General features: G+C 43.3%; 1 protein-coding gene across 1 annotated transcript in view; it reads left to right on the top strand.

The window, feature by feature from the left end:
• Positions 1-19,414, top strand: part of AGPS (alkylglycerone phosphate synthase) — a 58,069-nt gene that overhangs the window by 4,874 nt on the left and 33,781 nt on the right. The window contains exons 2-8 of the mRNA XM_048484774.1: positions 3,470-3,559; positions 4,319-4,409; positions 8,750-8,870; positions 8,961-9,035; positions 10,040-10,111; positions 12,587-12,666; positions 13,253-13,333. Of these exons, the coding sequence (XP_048340731.1) occupies positions 3,470-3,559; positions 4,319-4,409; positions 8,750-8,870; positions 8,961-9,035; positions 10,040-10,111; positions 12,587-12,666; positions 13,253-13,333 (610 nt within the window). The remainder of the gene's footprint in view (positions 1-3,469; positions 3,560-4,318; positions 4,410-8,749; positions 8,871-8,960; positions 9,036-10,039; positions 10,112-12,586; positions 12,667-13,252; positions 13,334-19,414) is intronic.

Genomic DNA, 19,414 nt, shown 5'->3' with positions numbered 1-19,414 from the left:
GGGCTGTGATGGGGGAGAAGGAGCTTCCAGTTTCCCTCCCACCTTGCTTTTGACAGCGGAAATGGTAGCATTGGGCTTTTTGCGTCTTTTCTCTGGTTCTATGTGTCCTAGAAAGGACATGTGGAGCCAAGGGAAAGGTGGGGAAAGCCTTTCCCCCCACTATTTTTGCTGGCCAAACAGGCACAAGAGAGACACTGGAAGTGTCTTCTTCCTCCTGATAGCATCAAGCGAATAAGTGTTTTTAAAGATGCGATTCCCCAACGTATGTCTGACTGTGAGTCTAGTTGTGACTTGACATGTGTTTGACCCTAAGAGACATGTACTGAGGTAGCATAGGGTACAGTTGTATGCAGCTATGTTTCTAGCATTGTGTTACCTAGCTTAACAGGGGTTGTGAACTTATTTCTAAGGAATCTCCACCAGCTGCTAAGAGTGTAACAGCACACAAGTATCTTAAAGTAGCTATTGGGAAAATACTCGACTTGGCAATGCGAGAGGTTGCTAGGAGAGGATCTTTTAGACTATGTAAACGGGGAATGGATGGCAAGGAGCGTTCCGCAGAGTAATACAAAAGTCCAAATTGAGTTTTAAAATATTTATATAAATTTGGTTTCAAAAGCATACGTACAGCAAGGCATAAGAGCACATACATACAAGTTCCTAATATATAGAAAGGTTGGAAAAGTAGGTGGGAGGATAGAGAGGGAGCTGGGAAGCAGCGGGGTGATACGTTACCTAATGATCTTAAGGAGTATACGTAGTAGAAGGCAGGGATTCCACGCCAGCACAGAAACCCAGTAGAAGACAATATATCGTGCAGGACTAAGGGAGGTTCAAGTTGGCAATGAGCAAGGTGTTGCAGGTGAACCAGGCTTTTATAAGGTAGATCGTTCTCTTGGCGGGAAAAATGGACCAATTGCACTAAGTTTCGTTTCTCCACATCTGCTGGGTTTGGGGTGCTGATCTAGTTAATCAGCTCATCTATTACTAAGTCCGGGACAATAGGGCCAATTGCTTGTTATGCTAAGGGGGAAGCGCTGTAAGGCTTCATGCAGATTAACTCTGTAGAGACACTGCCCAGGTTATTCAAATTTGGCTGAGACAATAGGTGGAGGGAAAGCAAAGAAGCAACCATTTGTTGCTGACATATTTCCTAAAAGAGACAATGAAATGCAACATCTGATACCAAGGTGTCTTTCCATATTCTTTTGTCTTACAGTATTTTAGCAAGGTGTGGTAATCAAGATCATGCCCACAAACAAAATGAGACCTCCAAATTATACTGGAGTAATTCATCCCCTTGATTAGATTTTGTAAAGCAAACCTTTTGCCTTTGGCTTGCTGCCAAGTGGACATTCTGCTACCTACACAGAGAGGTGTGTGACAACTGGCTTCTGCCAATATGATTTTACCAAAGAAAATATGTTGCAATAATATGTTGGGGGTGATCAGGACCGTAACAATTGGGTGTATTTGTAATTTTGTTTTTTTCTGTCAGGTCACAGCTGTCTTATGGCAACCCCGTAGGATTTTTAAGGCAACAGTCATTTAGAGGCGGTTTGCCATTGCTTGTCATTACATCACAACCCTTATATGCCTTAGAGCAATGATGGCGAACCTTTTTGAGACTGAGTGCCCAAATGGCAACCCAAACCCGGCAATTCAACCTGAATGCTGAGGTTTTCGTTTAGAAAAAAACGGTTGGCTCCCTCTTCCTCCGCCCCACCTGCTGGAGCAGGGGCCAGCCTGCTCTAGCCTCCAGCAAGTCCCGCACGCACCGCTCTGTGCCTCTCTAGCATCTCTACCTCCTCTGCGCCCCCCCCCCTCGTGCAGCAGCCACCCGGAGCACAGGCAGCAGGTCCGCCAGCTGAGTCCTCCCTGCTCACCGCGGTGCACACACGTCGTTCTCAGTGGCCCAGGCCAGCCTAGGTGTGTGTGTGTGTGTGGGGGGTGATTTTCCGTTCCCCCACATGATGAACTCTATGTGCGCGTGCCCACAGAGAGGGCTCCGAGTGCCACCTCTGGCACCCGTGCCATAGGTTTGCCATCACTGCCTTAGAGGTCTCCCGTCTAAACGCTAACCAGTCAGGGATTTTTGATCATAGAAAACATTTGTACTTTTAAATTAACTGAATTATCTCTAACAGTACAATTTTATATGTTAAATGATAAATGAAGCATTTTATTTCAAAGCCATGGAATAAGTTTGGCCTTGTTCAGAAAGTATATATTTTGATTTTGCCTCCTAAATTTTCAAACTTTGCCTGAAAGCTGGAAGAAATTTTGCCTCATGTTTCAACTGTTCTGGACATTGTATACCTCTGTTTTGGTTAATGATAAAGTGATGTGTATTGGCTGTCTTAACTATTCGCACATGGTTGTTAGAACTTTTTACCAACTGATCAATCATATCCAGGGACACGTGTGAAAATGTTCAGATCGTTTTCAGCTGCCGTTTTCCAGGCCTAAACTAGTAATACAGAATTCTACATAAAGCTGTTGCAAGTTAAAATGTTCTGCTCCGTGCCTTCTGAGTAAAGCAGAATAACCAACATTTTATATCAAACTGTTTAGTGATGCGGCATCATCAATGGCAAACTGCCTAGTTCATTAGCAGGGGTTCATGTTTGTCAGCTCCTTGGATACAGTCTGTTTTTCTTCCTTCAGAAACTCCTTGTCAGGCGAGTGTGTTAGTTTTGCAGACTTTTCACAATCATTTATTATTTAATTTGTGTGTTGGATTGCTAGCTTGATGTGAAGTTTGAGCTGCCTCCTTCCTAAGGTTTGGGCTATATTCTTCATATGTGAAAGGCCGGTGGGGTGTAGTGGTTAGGAGTGGCAGACCCTAATCTGGAGAACTGGGTTTGATTTCTCACTCCTCCACATGAGTGGTAGACTCTTATCTGGTGAGCTGGGTTTGTTTCCCCACTCTTACACAGGGAGCCTGCTGGGTGACCTTGGGCTAGTCCACCGGTCTGCAACCTGCGGCTCTCCAGATGTTCATGGACTACAAATCCCATCAGCCCCTGCCAGCATGGCCAATGATGAACTGTCACAAGTACCCTTGTGCTTAGCTTCCATATAAATTTGTTTTCAAAGATTTATATCCTACATTCGTTAGAATCTACTGGGTGCAAGCCAATGAAGGAAAGGACAGCTGCCCCCCCCAAATGTATCCAATGGGTTTTCTGTGACTGTCATGTTGTTCTGCTGTAACATGTGAATGGCCTGTTCATAGTTCAGTTGTGTGTTCAGTCAGTTCGTTGGACTTCTTTTGTTGGAGCCAGCACTGAAGATTACATGAATAATTGTAACTGAACCAAGGACTGTGGGTTTCAATACTGGTTTCATAATAATAATGAGACATGTTTTGTCAAAGTGGACAGCGTGTTCGACTACAAATTCAAAATTAAATTGATGGTATTGCAGTTGCCCAACTGAGTGTATTCTATTCTGTTCTTCTTTTAAGGCAAGAAATTTTGAAGTGGAATGGCTGGGGGTACAGTGATTCAAAATTCCTCTTCAATAAGAAGGGGCAAGCAGAATTCACAGGAAAAAGGTAATGAATGAAGACGAATGGTCCATATATGGGAAGAGTTGGCGGCAGTTCCACGGGGTTACTGTGTTTGGCTACTCTTTGGCAGCTCTCTAGTCTTTTTCTGCTCCTTTCCTCTTTAAGCCGTTTGTTCTCTGGAGAACTGATTGACCACATAGTTAACATTATTATGAATGAAAAAGACATTGCTGTTCCCAGTGTGGAGCTTTGGGGAGGCTGGTTTTTCCACCTTTCCATTGTGAAAACTTATCTTCAGCTTCATTTGTGGCAAACGAAATAAAAATGGGGCTGGATCCAAAGAAGAGCCTTCTAGAAGTGCGGAACTTTGCTTCTTTCAAAAATGAACATAGGAACACTACAGAATAGTGTTCTGGCACGGAGTGCCGGGGGTGGGAATCAAAAGTTATCCTCCCCTTCTGTTGACTGAAAGGAATTTTGGATTCAGGTCATAATGTCTGCTGAACTATCTCTATTAATCTGTTTGTTACCATTCTCGAAGAATTATACAGAATGGCCAAACAGCACTTTTCCTTGGCGAAGCTGTGCTGACTTTTTTCTTAGCAAGGCTGATTCTTCTTAACAATTCCTGCATGTGTAAAATTTTCATAAGAAGTGATACTCTGACAGATCAGTAATTTCTTGGTTGCTTTTGCTTTGTCTTCATAAATAATCTGCCCTTTGCTTGTGTGAAGTCATATCCAGTTTATACAATTGGGGAGGCAGGAAATAACTGATTCTAAAATAATTTATTTTTTGGTTCAGGTATCGGTTAGGTGGTACAGCGTTGCCTCTTCTGAAAGAATGGATAGAGAAAAATCTTGGAGGAAGTCTAGAACATAAAAGTATTCCTAAGGTAAATGTATACATGCAAAAGTGAGAGTAGGAAATCTGTTCTGAATTGCTGACCACTTAACTCCTCTATAACTTCTGTTTGCATGTGTTTGTACGGAAAATGTGAAGTTGACCTGTACTAAATGGGACCATTGCCCTTCTAGGCTGGTAACCTAGAAGTAGCAGCTTTCTAAGGGTACTGGCCAATTTCTCTAGTATTTTGAGTTTGCCACACACTGATATTTTCCTCCTTTTTTCAGTTAAGTCCTCCAGGAGATACTCATAACCTGCATTCTCCTATCGAAGAAAATGAAAAGCCACTTTCTCACAACCATCTTTAAAGATGCATACAAACAGATAAAAACCTAGTCTTAGGTGGCGTGCCTTATTCAAACCTCAGTCGCAAATAAAATAGCATACCACAAGAGAGTTAGCTTACTATTAATTACATTTATATCCTGCTTTTCCTCCAACAATCTCAATCAGTCTAAATCAGGGGTCTTCAAACTATGGCCCTCCAGATGTTCAGGAACTACAATTCCCATCAGCCCTGCTACTTGGCCATGCTGGCAGAGGCTGATGGGAATTGTAGTTCCTGAACATCTGGAGGGCCATAGTTTGAAGACCTCTGGTCTAAATGATTAGATAGCACAGGCCTAGGAGCACAGGCCTAGGGGTGCTTACTCAGAAGTACTGCATGCGTGTAACTCCTAAGTGGTTGGGGGGGGGGTCATGAATCTTTTAAGTACCAACATGATGTGGTTAAAAAAGTGTACCAAACATTAATTGTATTGGTTGAATGGATCATGAGCTACTGAGAGCTCAGTTATGACCAGTCCTTTCTTAAGCAGGTCTACTCAGAATCCTACTGAGGTTTTCTCAGTGGGGCTTAACCTCAGGAAATTGTCCTTAGCGTTGCCTTGTAAATGCTTGCCAAAGGCTAATCCACAAAATAGGCATTGGTAATCCTTAGAGAGGAACAGTTATCAACCTTGGTAGATTTGGATTCCTGATCCTCCGGTATCAGCATGAGATTCACAGAACAAGTGACATTAGTCATATGACAGGAATCGGAGGAGGCCAAGTCTGAATCAGCCTGTGATAAAAAGGAATGCTCATCACCAGTGAGTTGCATCGCTTCGCTGTTTTGCTGCTCCTTGCAGAGATTTCCCAGGTAGTGGAGGCCCACTTTTACAGGATAAAAACCACTGACAACCAAGGGTTTACATTTTCCACTTTAAAAATAATGGCACGGCCAATTTTATTCATGGTTAAATGAAACCAGAGCTGCATATGAATTCCCCAACAGATCAAGGCACTTCACAGTGTCGAAATCTTGTGATACACTTTCTCTCTACGGCCCTTTCTGCACATGCAGAAGAATGCACTTTCAATCCACTTTCAGCGCACTTTGCAGCTGTGCAAAATAGCAAAATCCACTTGCAAACAAGTGGATTGAAAGTGCATTATTCTGCGTGTGTGGCTGTGCTTGATCTTTAATCACTGCTGCTGTGCAGAAACTGTTATCTACCCTTGGGAAAGACTGCCTTCTGAGTCTCTGCATTAGTCACTGTTCTGGTTTATTCTCTTACAAATAGGAGGTAATTGTGGATAAGCAAGTCAGCGGAAATGTGCAGGCCCCAGTTTATCCAGTGCTTTTATTTCTCTTCATTTTGCCATGTAGCATGTTCCCAAGTGTGAACTGAGCTCAGTGCTAAGGGAGCTGCCCTCAAACCATGAGGAGAAGCAGGGTGTAAATATTTTAGTAAGTAAAGTAATAAAGCCTTGTCATTTCTGTCCTGACTTCATTGAAATAATCCAAGCCGCTGTAACGTGAATCACAGTGTGGAATTAACAGGCAATGCCAGGATTCTGTTTACACAATTCGGACACTTCAGAATTTCAGTGAAGTGTCTTGATCTGTTGGGGAATTCATATGCAGCTCTGGTTTCATTTAGCCATGAATAAAATTGGCCGTCCCATTATTTTTAATGTGGAAAGTGTAAACCCTTGGTTGTCAGTGGTTTTCATCCTGTAAAAGTGGGCCTCCCCTACCTGAAGTCTGGGAAATCCATTTGGCACAATATAACTTGGCTGCAGTTGAGTCATAATGTGACCACCTTACCTTATGAAGCACGTTGTCAAAGTAGTGCATTGGGCTGTTAACTATAAATCTAGTAGTTTATGGATTGCTGCCGCCAGTGTATTCGGATGGCAGCAGAGGCAGCAAACAACTGCGAAGATCCAGACTTATAAGAACGAGAGCGTATGAAGTCTTGGGGTTTTGATCCGACGAACTCAGAAGGGAGTCTTCTAAGTGGGCTAGTACATGAGTTTTTGATGGCTGTGAGAACTGCTTGGATAAATTCAAGTGGCTAATTTAAAACATTTCCATTCACGGAGTATCCATAACACCAACTGAAACAGGCTGTAAAGTGATGATAGCAACTGACTGTACGTGATGAAGGGGGTACTATATGATTAAGGAACACTGTATTAAGGCAAAGACTCCATGCCTGAATTGGTCATCTAGCTGGATTCTGGGTATGCCTTTAAATACTGGTGTAATCAGAAGGGTTAGGGTTAGGGTCAAGAATGAACTGGTGGGATAGGAGATGCATTGCTGGTATTCCAAAGTGGATTATTTTCCCAACAGTGTATTGCAAGCACTCTGGCTTGGATCCAGACAAACTTCCACAATGCAAGGATTTCCATTCACAATGTGAAATTTCCCCCCCATGGTAACAGCCTGAAATTCTCCCCCCCTCCCCCCCAATCCTGTTCTTGGGGGAGAGGTGACTGTGAAGGTTGGGGTGACATGGTAGCATGTAGCATGACGTAACACTTTATGAGCCCAGCCCTAACCTAACAGATCTAGCCCAAATGGTTTTTGAATAAAGTTCATCATCTGTGAGGGAAATACCGTGTTTCCCCAAAAATAAGACCTACCCTGAAAATAAGCCCTAGCATGATTTTTTTTTGAATGCTTGAAATATAAGCCCTACTCCAAAAATAAGCCCTAGTTACAGATTTCCCGGTGCAGCTGATCTGGTCACTTGGGGGTTGCAAAATCATGGGAAAAAATAAGACATCCCCTGAAAATAAGCCCTAACACCGTGGTGGCGAACCTTTGGCACTCCAGATGTTATGGACTACAATTCCCATCATCCCTTACCAGCATGGCCAATTGGCCATGCTGGTAGGGGGCTGATGGGAATTGTAGTCCATAACATCTGGAGTGCCAAAGGTTCGCCACCACTGCCCTAACACATCTTGTGGAGCAAAAATTAATATAAGACCCAATCTTATTTTCAGGGAAACACGGTAGAAAAAGAACAGTAACTTTAATTTCCTTCGAAGGGCAGGAGAATAAAGTGATTCAGAAAAGGGGATAGAAACTATTTATAGGTATAATGCAGTTGGTAATTCAGGAGAGCAGTTGGCCGCCAAGTTTGTATTCTTGAGGTGAGTATTGGCCTTCCTTCAGCCTCACGATTCTCTTAAGTGGAAAGCAAATTCATTCATAACTACTGTAATTCGGTATAAGCATGCTGTGTGGAATCCACAATAGTGTAAATGTGAGCTGCTCTCAGAATTCCTGAAGGAATTCTTTTGCTAAATGTTTTGCTAGTTTCACTCAGAACTTGGGGCTTTGAGTCAACTAGTCTCTTCCTCAAAGCTAGGTTGCTTTATCCCCAAAGGCAGGCTCTGAGACCCAAAGTCTCCTGACAGAAGGTCTCTCCCATCTGACCCTTTAAACGATGCAGATCCTATCTCCACACATTTGCCTGCTTACACACAAGGCGAACTCTAAGACTAGATCCCTCCATTCTCTTTTTCTCCTAGATCCCTCCATTCTCTTTTTCTCTGAAAGTTCAGACCTTGTCCCATCCAAGCTGGTGGTGAAACAACTTTTTCTGTCTTGCTCCCCCTCCCCCGTCTGACTCATCCAACCCTTCCAGGTATCCAGCTGTCTGTTAGCTGTTCTGCTCATAGACTAAAAGGGATTGCTGTATTTCTGAGGGCACTTTCGCACATGCAGAATAATGCACTTTCAATCTATTTTCAATGCACTTTGCAGCTGGATTTTACTGTGCAAAATAGCAAAATCCACTTGCAAACAATTATGACTGGAAGGGCATTATTCTGCATGTGCAAAAGTGCCCAGAAAGGGGCAGGAACTCACCCAGAAACTGGATTTTGAGGAGCATTTTGGGTTGCCATTGGGAGGGGCATTGGCTCCATGGGTGGAAATCCTTCTGTCTATGGAAACACGACTCTGGGGCCAACCCTGTGTGTCCCCACTGAGAAATAATCGTTCAAGGTTTGTATGTTGACTATTGTTGTTTCTTAATATTGAAGGCATCCTTAAATATTAGCGATGTGCCTCCTGCTGTTACAAATGAAGAATTCCTTCAGGACCTCAAAGTTACCAATATCCCATATTCCCAAGATGCAGAAGACAGGATATTCAGAGCTCACGGTAAGCCAACGACCACACACAGCTGTATGTTTAACTTTTTAAAAAAAGGAAATGTGAATAACCTTTTTAATTATTACTCTTATCCTTTAGGTCATTGCCTACATGAGCTGTTTTTACTCAGGGAAGGGATGTTTAAACGAGTTCCCGATATAGTTGTGTGGCCAGGTAAGCACCTCAGAATATTCTTTTCATTCTTCAAAGGAGATCCGGTATGGCAGAGTTAGAAACTGCGGGAAGCACTTCCAAATTATGCCGATTGCAAAATGTATTCCAGTATTTGTTCCAGGCACGCTCCGTTTGTTTGTTAATCTTGTGGCCACACTGTTCTCTCAACAAGGCCTTTGATTGTTCCCGTGCCTCAGTCTTCTCTCTCATTCACGTGGTCTGCCGACATGTACAAAACACAGTCAAGAAGTGCATTAGTATGAGCAAAAGTTGGCTGGCTTCACTATGTTTAAATCTTCAGCAACTCAAAGATGGTAAAAATCAAGACAAAAGTTTTTGGCCCATTCTTTCCAAACAGATCTCCTGTGTATTACTAAAAGGAGCCATTTTCAAGAAAACAAGTTATGTTACTATTTAAATAGAATTATATTGGCTCAGAGTCTAGCTTTTTCGATAGTGTCTGTTACTGATTTTTTAATATTGTGAGCTGCTGACTAGAAGGATTTTTAGAGCATTTCTCTCAAACCACGAGTTTCTTCTAGATCTACTTTGAGGATGCTGAACGTTAATGTTGTTTCTGAGCCTTCTTGTATACCAAGGTTTGATTTCAGTTTTTCAGTTTTATCTTCCAACTTGCAATGGGACATAAATGACTGAACTGTGCAGCTGGTGAAGTTGACTGAAGCTTGAGATCTTAAAGTTTACATTTTAGAATTAAGAAAGTATTGCGTGTAGTTCCATTCACCCCAACATTTTAATTCTTTTTTTTTCATCCTGTGGTAGAACTGTTAAAAACATTGGAGGAATATTTCAGGTTTCCTGTTTTGCTTCCTGTCATAAAATTATGTCCTCTGACTTCACTTTGAAGCCAAGCCATTTTTTAACTTTTTAAAAGTTCCTATAATTCAGTGTGTAGCTGCATTGCATTGTTAATGCATTCTGAGAAAAACATCTATAAAACCAACTAAAATATATTTTTCTTTCTCTGTTCGTCTCTGATATAGAGTGCCATGACGACGTAGTTAAAATCGTTGAATTAGCCTGCAAGCATAATGTTTGTATTATACCTTTTGGTGGTAAGTAATACAACCATTGAACCGCTCTGTAAGAATTATTATGAATAATAATGAATTGTGGTTGGGATTCATAGAGCTACTTCAAGTGTGCCCGAGATATATTTTTGACTGTGATCAGTAGCTGCGCATGCCGCATTGTACTTTGCTTTTTGGAAGTCCACTCGAAACCATAGAAACTCTTAACCAGAGAATAAAATGTAATAGAAGGAGAGCAGTGTAGGCTAATTTGGGCCGCCAGCAGCAGGGCCAGATTAAGCCCTTTAGAGGCCCTAAGCCAGGGGTGGGCAATTATTTTTTCCATGGGGCCGCATAAGAAACAGAAAATATTGTGGAGGGCCGGGCCAAAAGGCAGGCGGGCAAGGCGCTTTTGAAAGCCCCGCAGAAGCCGGCAGCCAAGGCAACCGGCTTCTGTGGGGCTTTCAAAGACGCCTCGCTCCCCAGCACGGCAGGGGGGCCAGTCAGGGTCATCCGGTGGGCCGGATGTGGCCCGCGGGCCGTATAATGCCCAGGTCTGCCCTAAGCACTGAAAAGGTTATGGTACCCTCATGTGCTATCTACATAATTCAAAATAAAAACAACAGTGAAATGTAAAATATACGTTCTAATGAATAAATATCATTATTTGTACAAAACAAAACACCTATTATTCCATTGCTTTCTTGCCTTGAAAATACATTGCGTTGTAACTTCTACAAATCAATGAATGCAAAATAATGTTTACTGTTGCTTACTTGTAACTTTATTGATACTGCGTAAAGGTTTCTCCTGCATTTTTTAAATTGCAAAGTCTATCAAATTGCAAATTCTATCAAAATTAATCTGATGTAACAAATCTGCTTCAATACTTAGCAGAGATAAGGAAGAAGAGAAAACTCTCATCGGGCCATTTTTACTTGAGACCTTAGGCGTGTGCTTATTTTGCTTAATGGTTAATCCAGGGCTGACAGCCAGAGAGGAAGTTTCAGTATATATTAAAAGTAGATAAATAGATCAGGGATCTTCCCTAACCCTAATTCTGTTGACTCTAGTTCTGAATAGCAAAATAAATCCTGTGAATAAATCATTCACAAAACGGTTTTGGAGAGAGTGGACATAAATCTAATGCCAGCCTGCTAACCTCCTCTAACCCTGAAATAATAAGCTGGCTAAATGCAATCCCTTGCACAGTGGCACTGAACCACTTTCAGGGTGGGGGGGTGGACAGCTGGAGGAGGAAATAAATACATGATGTGCTGCTAATTGTTTGGATAGAGCCCATTGTCTCTTGTGAGGCTTGGCTTTCCTGGCTTCCTCAGTCATGAAAGCCAGCCGTTCACTTCCCGTTAACATAGTGTTTTGCGTATTTTAAGATTCTTCACAAGTTATCTCACGCAAATCTCCTGGAAGAATTTAACAAGCATGAATTATTTGTACGTTCAGAGAACAATTTGACAGACTTGAGGGGAACGGGACACTGGCAAAGCAGGGATTGGTGAAATACTTGTCCCGGTCACAACCCAATTCAGTCTTCTGACTGAAGGAATCCCTCATACTTAACTATCCCATAGTTGCCATTCAGCTCTTGTTGCTTGACCCAAGGAGTGATAAAGAAGCCACTAGAACAGGGGTCTGCGACCTGTGGCTCTCCAGAGGTTCATGGACTACAAATCCCATCAGCCCCTGCCAGCATGGCCAATTGAACAACTGGAGAGCCGCAGGTTGCAGACCCCTGCACTAGAAGGACTGTCACTGTGATGACAAAACTGATATTTGAATTGTAGCATTTTGCTCTTTCTCCCATCCTCGTCCCATACTTATGGTGTCTGGCTTCTTATGTGTGAGGTAGTAATTACACAAGTATTTCTGTTGCATATGGGGAACAGTTGACTTGCCTTCCAGTTTCCACCTTGTGAAGAGCTAATCCTTCTGGACAGTCACTTTGTGTGGGTAGTTGATATGCAAGAGCCAGCCATGCACGTGAATGGGTGGACACACCTTTATTGCTTTGGGAATTTTTTTGGGTGCCCAGTCGGCTTGCAGGTAACCTCTTAAAAGCAGGGGTCCCCAACCTTTTTGAGCCTGTGGGTACATTTGGAATTCTGGCAAAGTGTTGTGGGGTGAGCCACTAAATGGCTGCCACAGGAGACCGAGCGAGCCACAAAATGATTGCCATGGCTTAACTTCAATAACACGGTGCAAATCCTCATGGTGTGGTAGCGGCTGCTGCCAGAGCAACATTTTTTTTAATCTGCAAAGCCAGTCAGAAGCCTTGCTGGTCAAAAGCCCTACCTGGGCCCACCACTTCCTTTAAGTGCTCGGGTGTCAAAAAGGTGTCACTTGTCTCCTTGGCACTGATGGGCACCACGTTGGGGACCCCTGTCTTAATGGGAAAGATCTAGAAGTGCCACTTTTTAAATGTCCCCTCCCTTAGCTAGAGTATTAGCCACTTGGGCGAATGAATTCAAAATGGGTTTCCTGTATTTCTTCCCCTTGCAGGCGGAACAAGTGTTTCTAGTGCGCTCGAGTGTCCTGCAGATGAGAAACGAACCATTGTGTCGCTGGACACCTCACAAATGGTACGGGAGAAAACTCTTTCTAGCAAATAGCTGCTGGCCAGACCTCCTTGAGTTCAGTTTCTAGTTCAGCTTCCTTTCAGTTTCATAAATGGGCTTTGGGGTAAAAATTAGTTGGCTGAAAATAAATTTTAAATGGGCACTGGTATATTGTCACAAATCCTGTCACAAGCAAGGAAGTACGCTCTGCTAACTTACTAGCTTGTACCGTCAGTTCAGGATGATTGCAACGGGTTGGAAATCTCCCTGATTCTTATCCGCTTGGGGAAGACAGATGTGTGCCCGATCTATCCATTGAATAAAGGGCCTTGCCTTTTTAAATTCATCTTAGCAGACTGACACCTGTGAATCTGTGAGCCTGAATTTTCAGCAGTCGTTTTTGCTGCTGATTGAGAGATGATTTAGTTTCCACACTTAATAGCTTAAATAGAACAAGGCGAAACCTGAAGGAAGGAGAGGGAATACTTTTATTTATTTCCACCTTCCCTGATTCAGTCACACAGCTAGCTAAACACTTCTGCTTTTGTTGGAAAGCTAAGAAGCAAACTGCCTTTTAACAAACAATCTCACTTTTGTTTCCTTACAACAGAATCGGATTCATTGGATAGATGAGAAAAATTTAACGGCTCGTGTCGAAGCCGGCATTGTTGGACAAGACTTGGAAAAACGGGTATCTTGAATTTCTTGTTCTGTAATGAATTCCTTTACCCTGCAATTTCCCACATTCACTTCATATATCCTTCTTTATGTGCGACCTCTTCGTTCTGTGCGTTCTTATCAATTAATATCCACCTGTCCCCTGTTCTGGGTGGTTATTCCAGCTCCTAAACTTTTTGGTATTTATATGGTTCAGGGCCACATTTAGAAGTTTGTCTACAAGGCAAAGCAAGTCTGCAAGTATAACTGGCAAAAAAAAGTCCCAACAGTTTCCAAGACAAAACACAACTCTGCATTTTTCTCAAGTTTTCTAGCATGCTTTTTGATATATGTTGCCATTTTTGATACAAAATCTTCCAGTGAACAATCTGATCCTATCCGGGGTTTTAGAAGTTGTGTCTGTCTGTCCTGCAGCTGCTTCAGCCAACAGCTGTGTCAGTGAGGCAGAGCTGTCCTGTTTAGTCCTCTCAACTCGCACCTCCAAAAATTTTGCTAAGCCAGTTTGAAATAACTATGGCTGGCGTGGAGAAAGAGCAAAATCCATAAGATCTAGCTCTCTCTCTCTCTCTCTCTCTCTCTCTCTCTATATATATATATATATATATAGAGAGAGAGAGAGAGAGAGAGAGAGAGAGAGATATGCAGTGGCATAATGGTTAAGAGCAGGAGCAGCAGTGGTGTAATGGTTAAGAGCAGGCACATTCTAATCTGGAGGAACCGGGTTTGATTCCCCGCTCTGCCGCTTGAGCTGTGGAGGCTTCTCTGGGGAATTCAGATTAGCCTGTGCACTCCCACACACGCCAGCTGGGTGACCTTGGGCTAGTCACAGTTCTTCTGAGCTCTCTCAGCCCCACCTACCTCACAGGGTGTTTGTTGTGAGGGGGGAAGGGCAAGGAGATTGTCAGCCCCTTTGAGTCTCCTTACAGAAGAGAAAGGGGGGATGTAAATCCAACTCTTCTTCTTCTTATGCCTGACCTGCTGTTAAATATGATTTTTACCTGTAAACCTATTTTGAGCATCCAGCTTGTAAACAAGATTCTTAACCTGGGATATCTGTTAATCTGAGTTTGCTCAATCTAGTTTTGTATAGTAGAACAGTGAATCATGACAGACGTAATCGTAGCGACATGACGCTGAGGTGAAAGCATCCGGGGCCTTCTTTCAGCACAGCAGGGCAAATGATAACATCAGGGTGGATTCAAAGCACTCCCTGTGGAGTGAGAGATCCCTGCCTTCCCCCTTTCTTCCCACTGACACCTTGGAAATTCTCTTCCAGAGAGTCAAGGGATCCTCAGTAACAGCGTGCATGTGTATGTATGTGGGCATCAGGCAGGTGAATTGGCAAAAACTGCTCCTACTTTCTTTGCCAAGAGAAGCATCACTCTGCGGGGCCTTTGGATCTCAAGGTAGTAAAGGGCAAAATTGTAAGCTATTTTATGGGATGGAGCCTATGTGTTTATATTTGTACGACCGCTCCTGTTGATGTTTTAGTGAATGTTGTTCACCGCCCGGAGCCCTTCGGGGATCGGGCGGTATACAAATTAAATAAATAAATAAATAAATAAATAATAATAATAATAATAATAATAATAATAATAATAATAATAATAATAATAATACAAAGCTACAGTTTGTTGCTGACAAAAATAAAGCCTCCAACTGGAGTGCAATGCCAACAGACTTTTTTTACTTATGCTTCATTACAATCTTAAACGGATATATACACAAGTTGACAAGTATGAAACAAACCGGCCATCTATACAAGAACAAGCTAGACAGAAATCTATAGCCGGAAATCTAGACTCTATGCCGACCTCGTAATGAAACTTCACGGTTCGCTTTTGTCCTTTACTGCCTTGTGGTTGTGTACCACCCCTTTTGCTCATTATGGTGGGCCTCTGGATCAAGCAGTCATACTAGTGAGGACCAAGTTCCACTCAACAAAACAGAATCTGGCCTTGTTGTGGTGAAATTATTGTAACCAAAGCGGTTGACAAACTCATTTCCTTCCTTTCCTCACAATGGCCATCTTGCGAGACAGGTGGGGCTGTCCAAGAGACTAGTCCAAGGTCAGCCAGCTGGCATGTGTTGGAGTGCACAAGCTAATCTGGTTCACCAGATAAGCTCCCACCGCTCAAGTGGCAGAGTGGGGAATCAAACCCAGTTCCTCCAGATTAGAGTGCACCTGCTCTTAACCACTACGCCACTCTTATTTAGTAGAAACCAGTTTCTAAAAAGTTATCCCAGTAACTCTCACATTTTGTTATTTTTAATGTTTGTTCTTTTTAAAAAACGCTTTCCCTCTAGCTATGACTTGACTTAGCCTATGATTCCTTTGATCATATTTTTGCCTTCACAAAATGGGCTGTTGCACACATATTCAGTGTTGCAAGTAACCACTGGTAAATGTGTTCCCACTGTCCTGTGAGAGAGTTTCTTTAACTTTGGGCACTTTTGCACATGCAGAATAATGCGCTTCCAGTCCACTTTCAATGTACTTTGCAGCTGGATTTTACTGTGCAAAATAGCAACATCCACTTGCAAACAATCGTGAAAGTGCACTGAAAGTGGATTATTCTGTATGTGCGAAAGTGCGCTTTGAAATGGAACAAATGAGTTTGGATTTGGCACAGATTAACTGCCCCTGCAGAGGTGGCCAGAAGTCATTCTGAAGTGATAACACCTTTTAAAAATACTTGGCAACATTTTGTGAGGGACATCCCAAGGAAGTATATCCGGGGATTTTTTTAAGAGTTCTGTAGCATTTTTCAGAGAAATTTTTTTTAAAAAAAAAGTACTAACACCGCAATTTCGGATGAGATGGCCTTTCATACTTTTTTTAATTTTTATGTCTTTTTATCATTTGATGTACTATTTTAACCTTTCTGGAGCTGCGGGTTTTTTTTTTTAAAGGTTAGAATTAAAATGCACGGAGTACATTCCCTTAATTTATATGACATTTTTCTAGGCTACTAACTTTTGATATTTCACCAACTGCTCCATTCTCGAAATGCCACGCAGCCTTTCGCCCCACTAGAATATGGCATAATATCGTCTTTTTTCTGCAGCTTCTTTCTTTAAAACTAAAACATAAAACTTCCATTTTCCCCCGACTTTCAGAGCTTCCCCTTCATTAGAAATCAGTTTTGAATGTGTCAGTACCTGGGTTTCCTCCACCAATTCTGTATCGCTGTATCACTTGCATCAGTGCTGACCAAATTTGAGGTGTTTATTACATTTTTCAAGTACACAGAATAGTTGTGGAGTGTGTAGTAATATCATTGTAGTAAGCCACTCGACCCATTAGTAAGTTTTATTGCACGCTTATGGGTACTGCGAAGTACCTTATTAAAATTTGTGAGGGGGAGAAAGGGCTCCCAGCAGTGCTTGAAATGTCAAGTAGAAAGTGTTACGGCATCGAGGATCACGGTGGCAGTCTTGATCGTGCTGGCTAGAGCTTGCCTGCCGGGAGGACTTGCAGTCGGGTCCCGTTGACAGTGGCGCATACCCCTCAAATCCCCCTTGAGGGTGCTGGGTTTTAAAAGTAATTGGGGATTTCTTAATAAAAAGTAAGCCTCATATTTTTATTCTGTGGTAACTGCGTTGCGTTCACTGCCATCCCAGTTGGAATTGGCTCCTGGATGGTCAAGGGAGCCACACCGCTTCCGTGTTGTCTGAACAAAGAGCACTGAGGATTGCTCCAATCACGTGATGCTCTGTATGCTGGATCATGTATAGGCCATGCAGCAGATGGAAGGTGGATGCAAGCAAGGACCCATGAATGTGGTTTACCTGTGCTTACAGTTTCATGTTATAAAACACTCTGGAAATTCCTGGTCTTCCAGCTCTCTTTCCCTCCTCTCGTTTGTGGTTTTCAGATTACTCCCTCCTGCATTCTATGCAAACCCATGTTAGGAGGCCAGAGATCAGAGCAGCTTCCGCCTTTCCTGGAGGACGCATCAGTCCTGGACCCATTTCAGTTGGGCTTCCACCCTGGTCACAGGACAGAGGCAGCTTTGGTTGCCCTCATGGATGATCTCTGGAGGCAACCGGACCAAGGCACTTCGGTGCTGCTGTTATTGCTCAACTTAACAGCTGTGTTCGACCTAGTCGATTGTGAGCTTTTTGGCTCACCCCCTTTCTGTCACTGGGATTTGTAAGACAGCCTTGCACTGGCTGTGCTCATTACAGAGAACCAGTGTGGTGTAGTGGTTAAGAGCAGGTGTACTCTAACCTGGAGACCGGGTTTGATTCCCCGCTCCTCCACATAAGCGGCAGACTGTTATCTGGTGAACTGGTATGCACGAAGCCTGCTGGGTGACCTTGGGCTTGCCACAACTCTCGCGAGACACTCTCAGCCCCACCTACCTCACAAGGTGTCTTCTTGTGAGGAGAGGAAGGGAAAAGGAGTTTGTAAGCCACCTTCAGACTCCTTACAGGAGAGAACATCAGGGTATAAATCCAAACTCTTCTTCTTCTCCAAGGATGGGGAGAGGTCCTCAGCATGCCAGTCATCGGTGTATGGGATCCCACAAGGGACAATCCTCTCCCCAGTGTTACAATGTAGTGATCAAGAGCAGCGGAATCTAACTTGGAGAACCCGGTTTTGATTTCCCTCTCCTGCACATGAATGGTAGACTCTAATCTGGTGAACTGGATTTGTTTCCCTGTTCTTCCACATGAAGCCTGCTGGGTGACCTTGGGCTAGTCACAGTTCCTCAGAACTCTCTCAGCCCCACCTACCTCACAAGGTGTCGGTTGTGTGGAGAGGAAGAGAAGACAATTGTAAGCTGCTTTGAGGCTCCTTACAGTTACGGAAAGCTGGATATAAATACAAACTTCTTTGGGTTCTGATATAAGTAGCCCTCCTACGCCTCTGTCCTAAGCATGTGATTGGGAATGGGTGGAGGATTCTCGCTCATTGCAAGAATTCTCACTCCATTTTGAGCCGTAGCTCATGTGGGGTGACTCCTGTTGCTTCCTCTTCCTGGCGGCACCCTATGCCGTTTGCAGGGCTCTCCCTAGTTCTCAGGAGCAGCTTTTTAGAACTATGGGCTGCAGTGGGAAGGCAAAATCTGTCTTTCCATTCCATTAATACACTCCTGAATCCAAGTCATAGAGCAGTGGTTCTCAACCTTCCTAATGCCGCGACCCTTTAATACAGTTCCTCATGTTGTGGTGACCCCCAACCCTAACATTTACTCATTTTACAGATGGAGAACACTGATGCAGAGAGTCTTAGGCGACCCCTATGAAAGGGTCATTCGACCCCCAAAGGGGTCCCGACCCCCAGGTTGAGAACCACTGTCATAGAGTGACCTGGATCCAGCCTAGAATTTCCACAGGCACAAGGGGGGAGGGGCAGTGTTGGATTCCCTCCTCTCAATTGGAGACCTCTGATTCCTCCCCAAGCTTTACAAGGGTGTCCTTATCCCCCAGCAGCAGCAGCATTTGGGGTGGGGTGGGGACATATTGTGCTTCCACAGTGGAAGGGGGCAGTTGGTGAAAATAGCCACCCTTCTTGTGCCTGCAGAAATTCCAGGTGGGATCCGTTTATTTTTGCTTTGGTTGTTGTGGAATAGCTGTAGAATCCCTGATACGCTCACAAGGCCACCTTGAATGTCGGCTGCTGCTGCTCACGCGGTCAGTAGCCGTGCCAGTTGTGAAATGCTTTCATTAGAGCAAGTATTGAGGGTTACCACACAAAGGCGTTTCATTCAGCTGCGGAGGCAGTTGCAGATGGCAAAAGCCGAACTAATAAAGAAAAGCAAAACCCAGGCAATAAACGTATAGGCGTTCTTGGTCCGCGTAGCAAATGCCCATTGGTATTGCATCCTGCAATTCCATCCAGATGGCTGTATATTAAAAAGAGAGCTCTTCTTGGGAGAATTGAAGTAGGATCTGTTTGGGATTTCTGCAAGCCAGCTGTGAATCACATTAACAGAATCATAAATGAAGGCTTCCTTTATTTTTTGCTAGGGAAATTTAGTTGAGGTCTTTTAGGTAACACGGCATCCTGTGAAGCACGCTTTGCGGTATTTAATAAAGTATTGGACTGAAGTTTTTGTGAGAGGAAGGATAAATAAAGCTACAT

The sequence above is a fragment of the Sphaerodactylus townsendi genome, linkage group LG02, assembly GCF_021028975.2.
Source record: "Sphaerodactylus townsendi isolate TG3544 linkage group LG02, MPM_Stown_v2.3, whole genome shotgun sequence".
Taxonomy (NCBI): Eukaryota; Metazoa; Chordata; class Lepidosauria; order Squamata; family Sphaerodactylidae; genus Sphaerodactylus; species Sphaerodactylus townsendi.
Note: the sequence above shows the minus strand (reverse complement) of the source record. Positions and strands in the feature narration are given on the sequence as shown.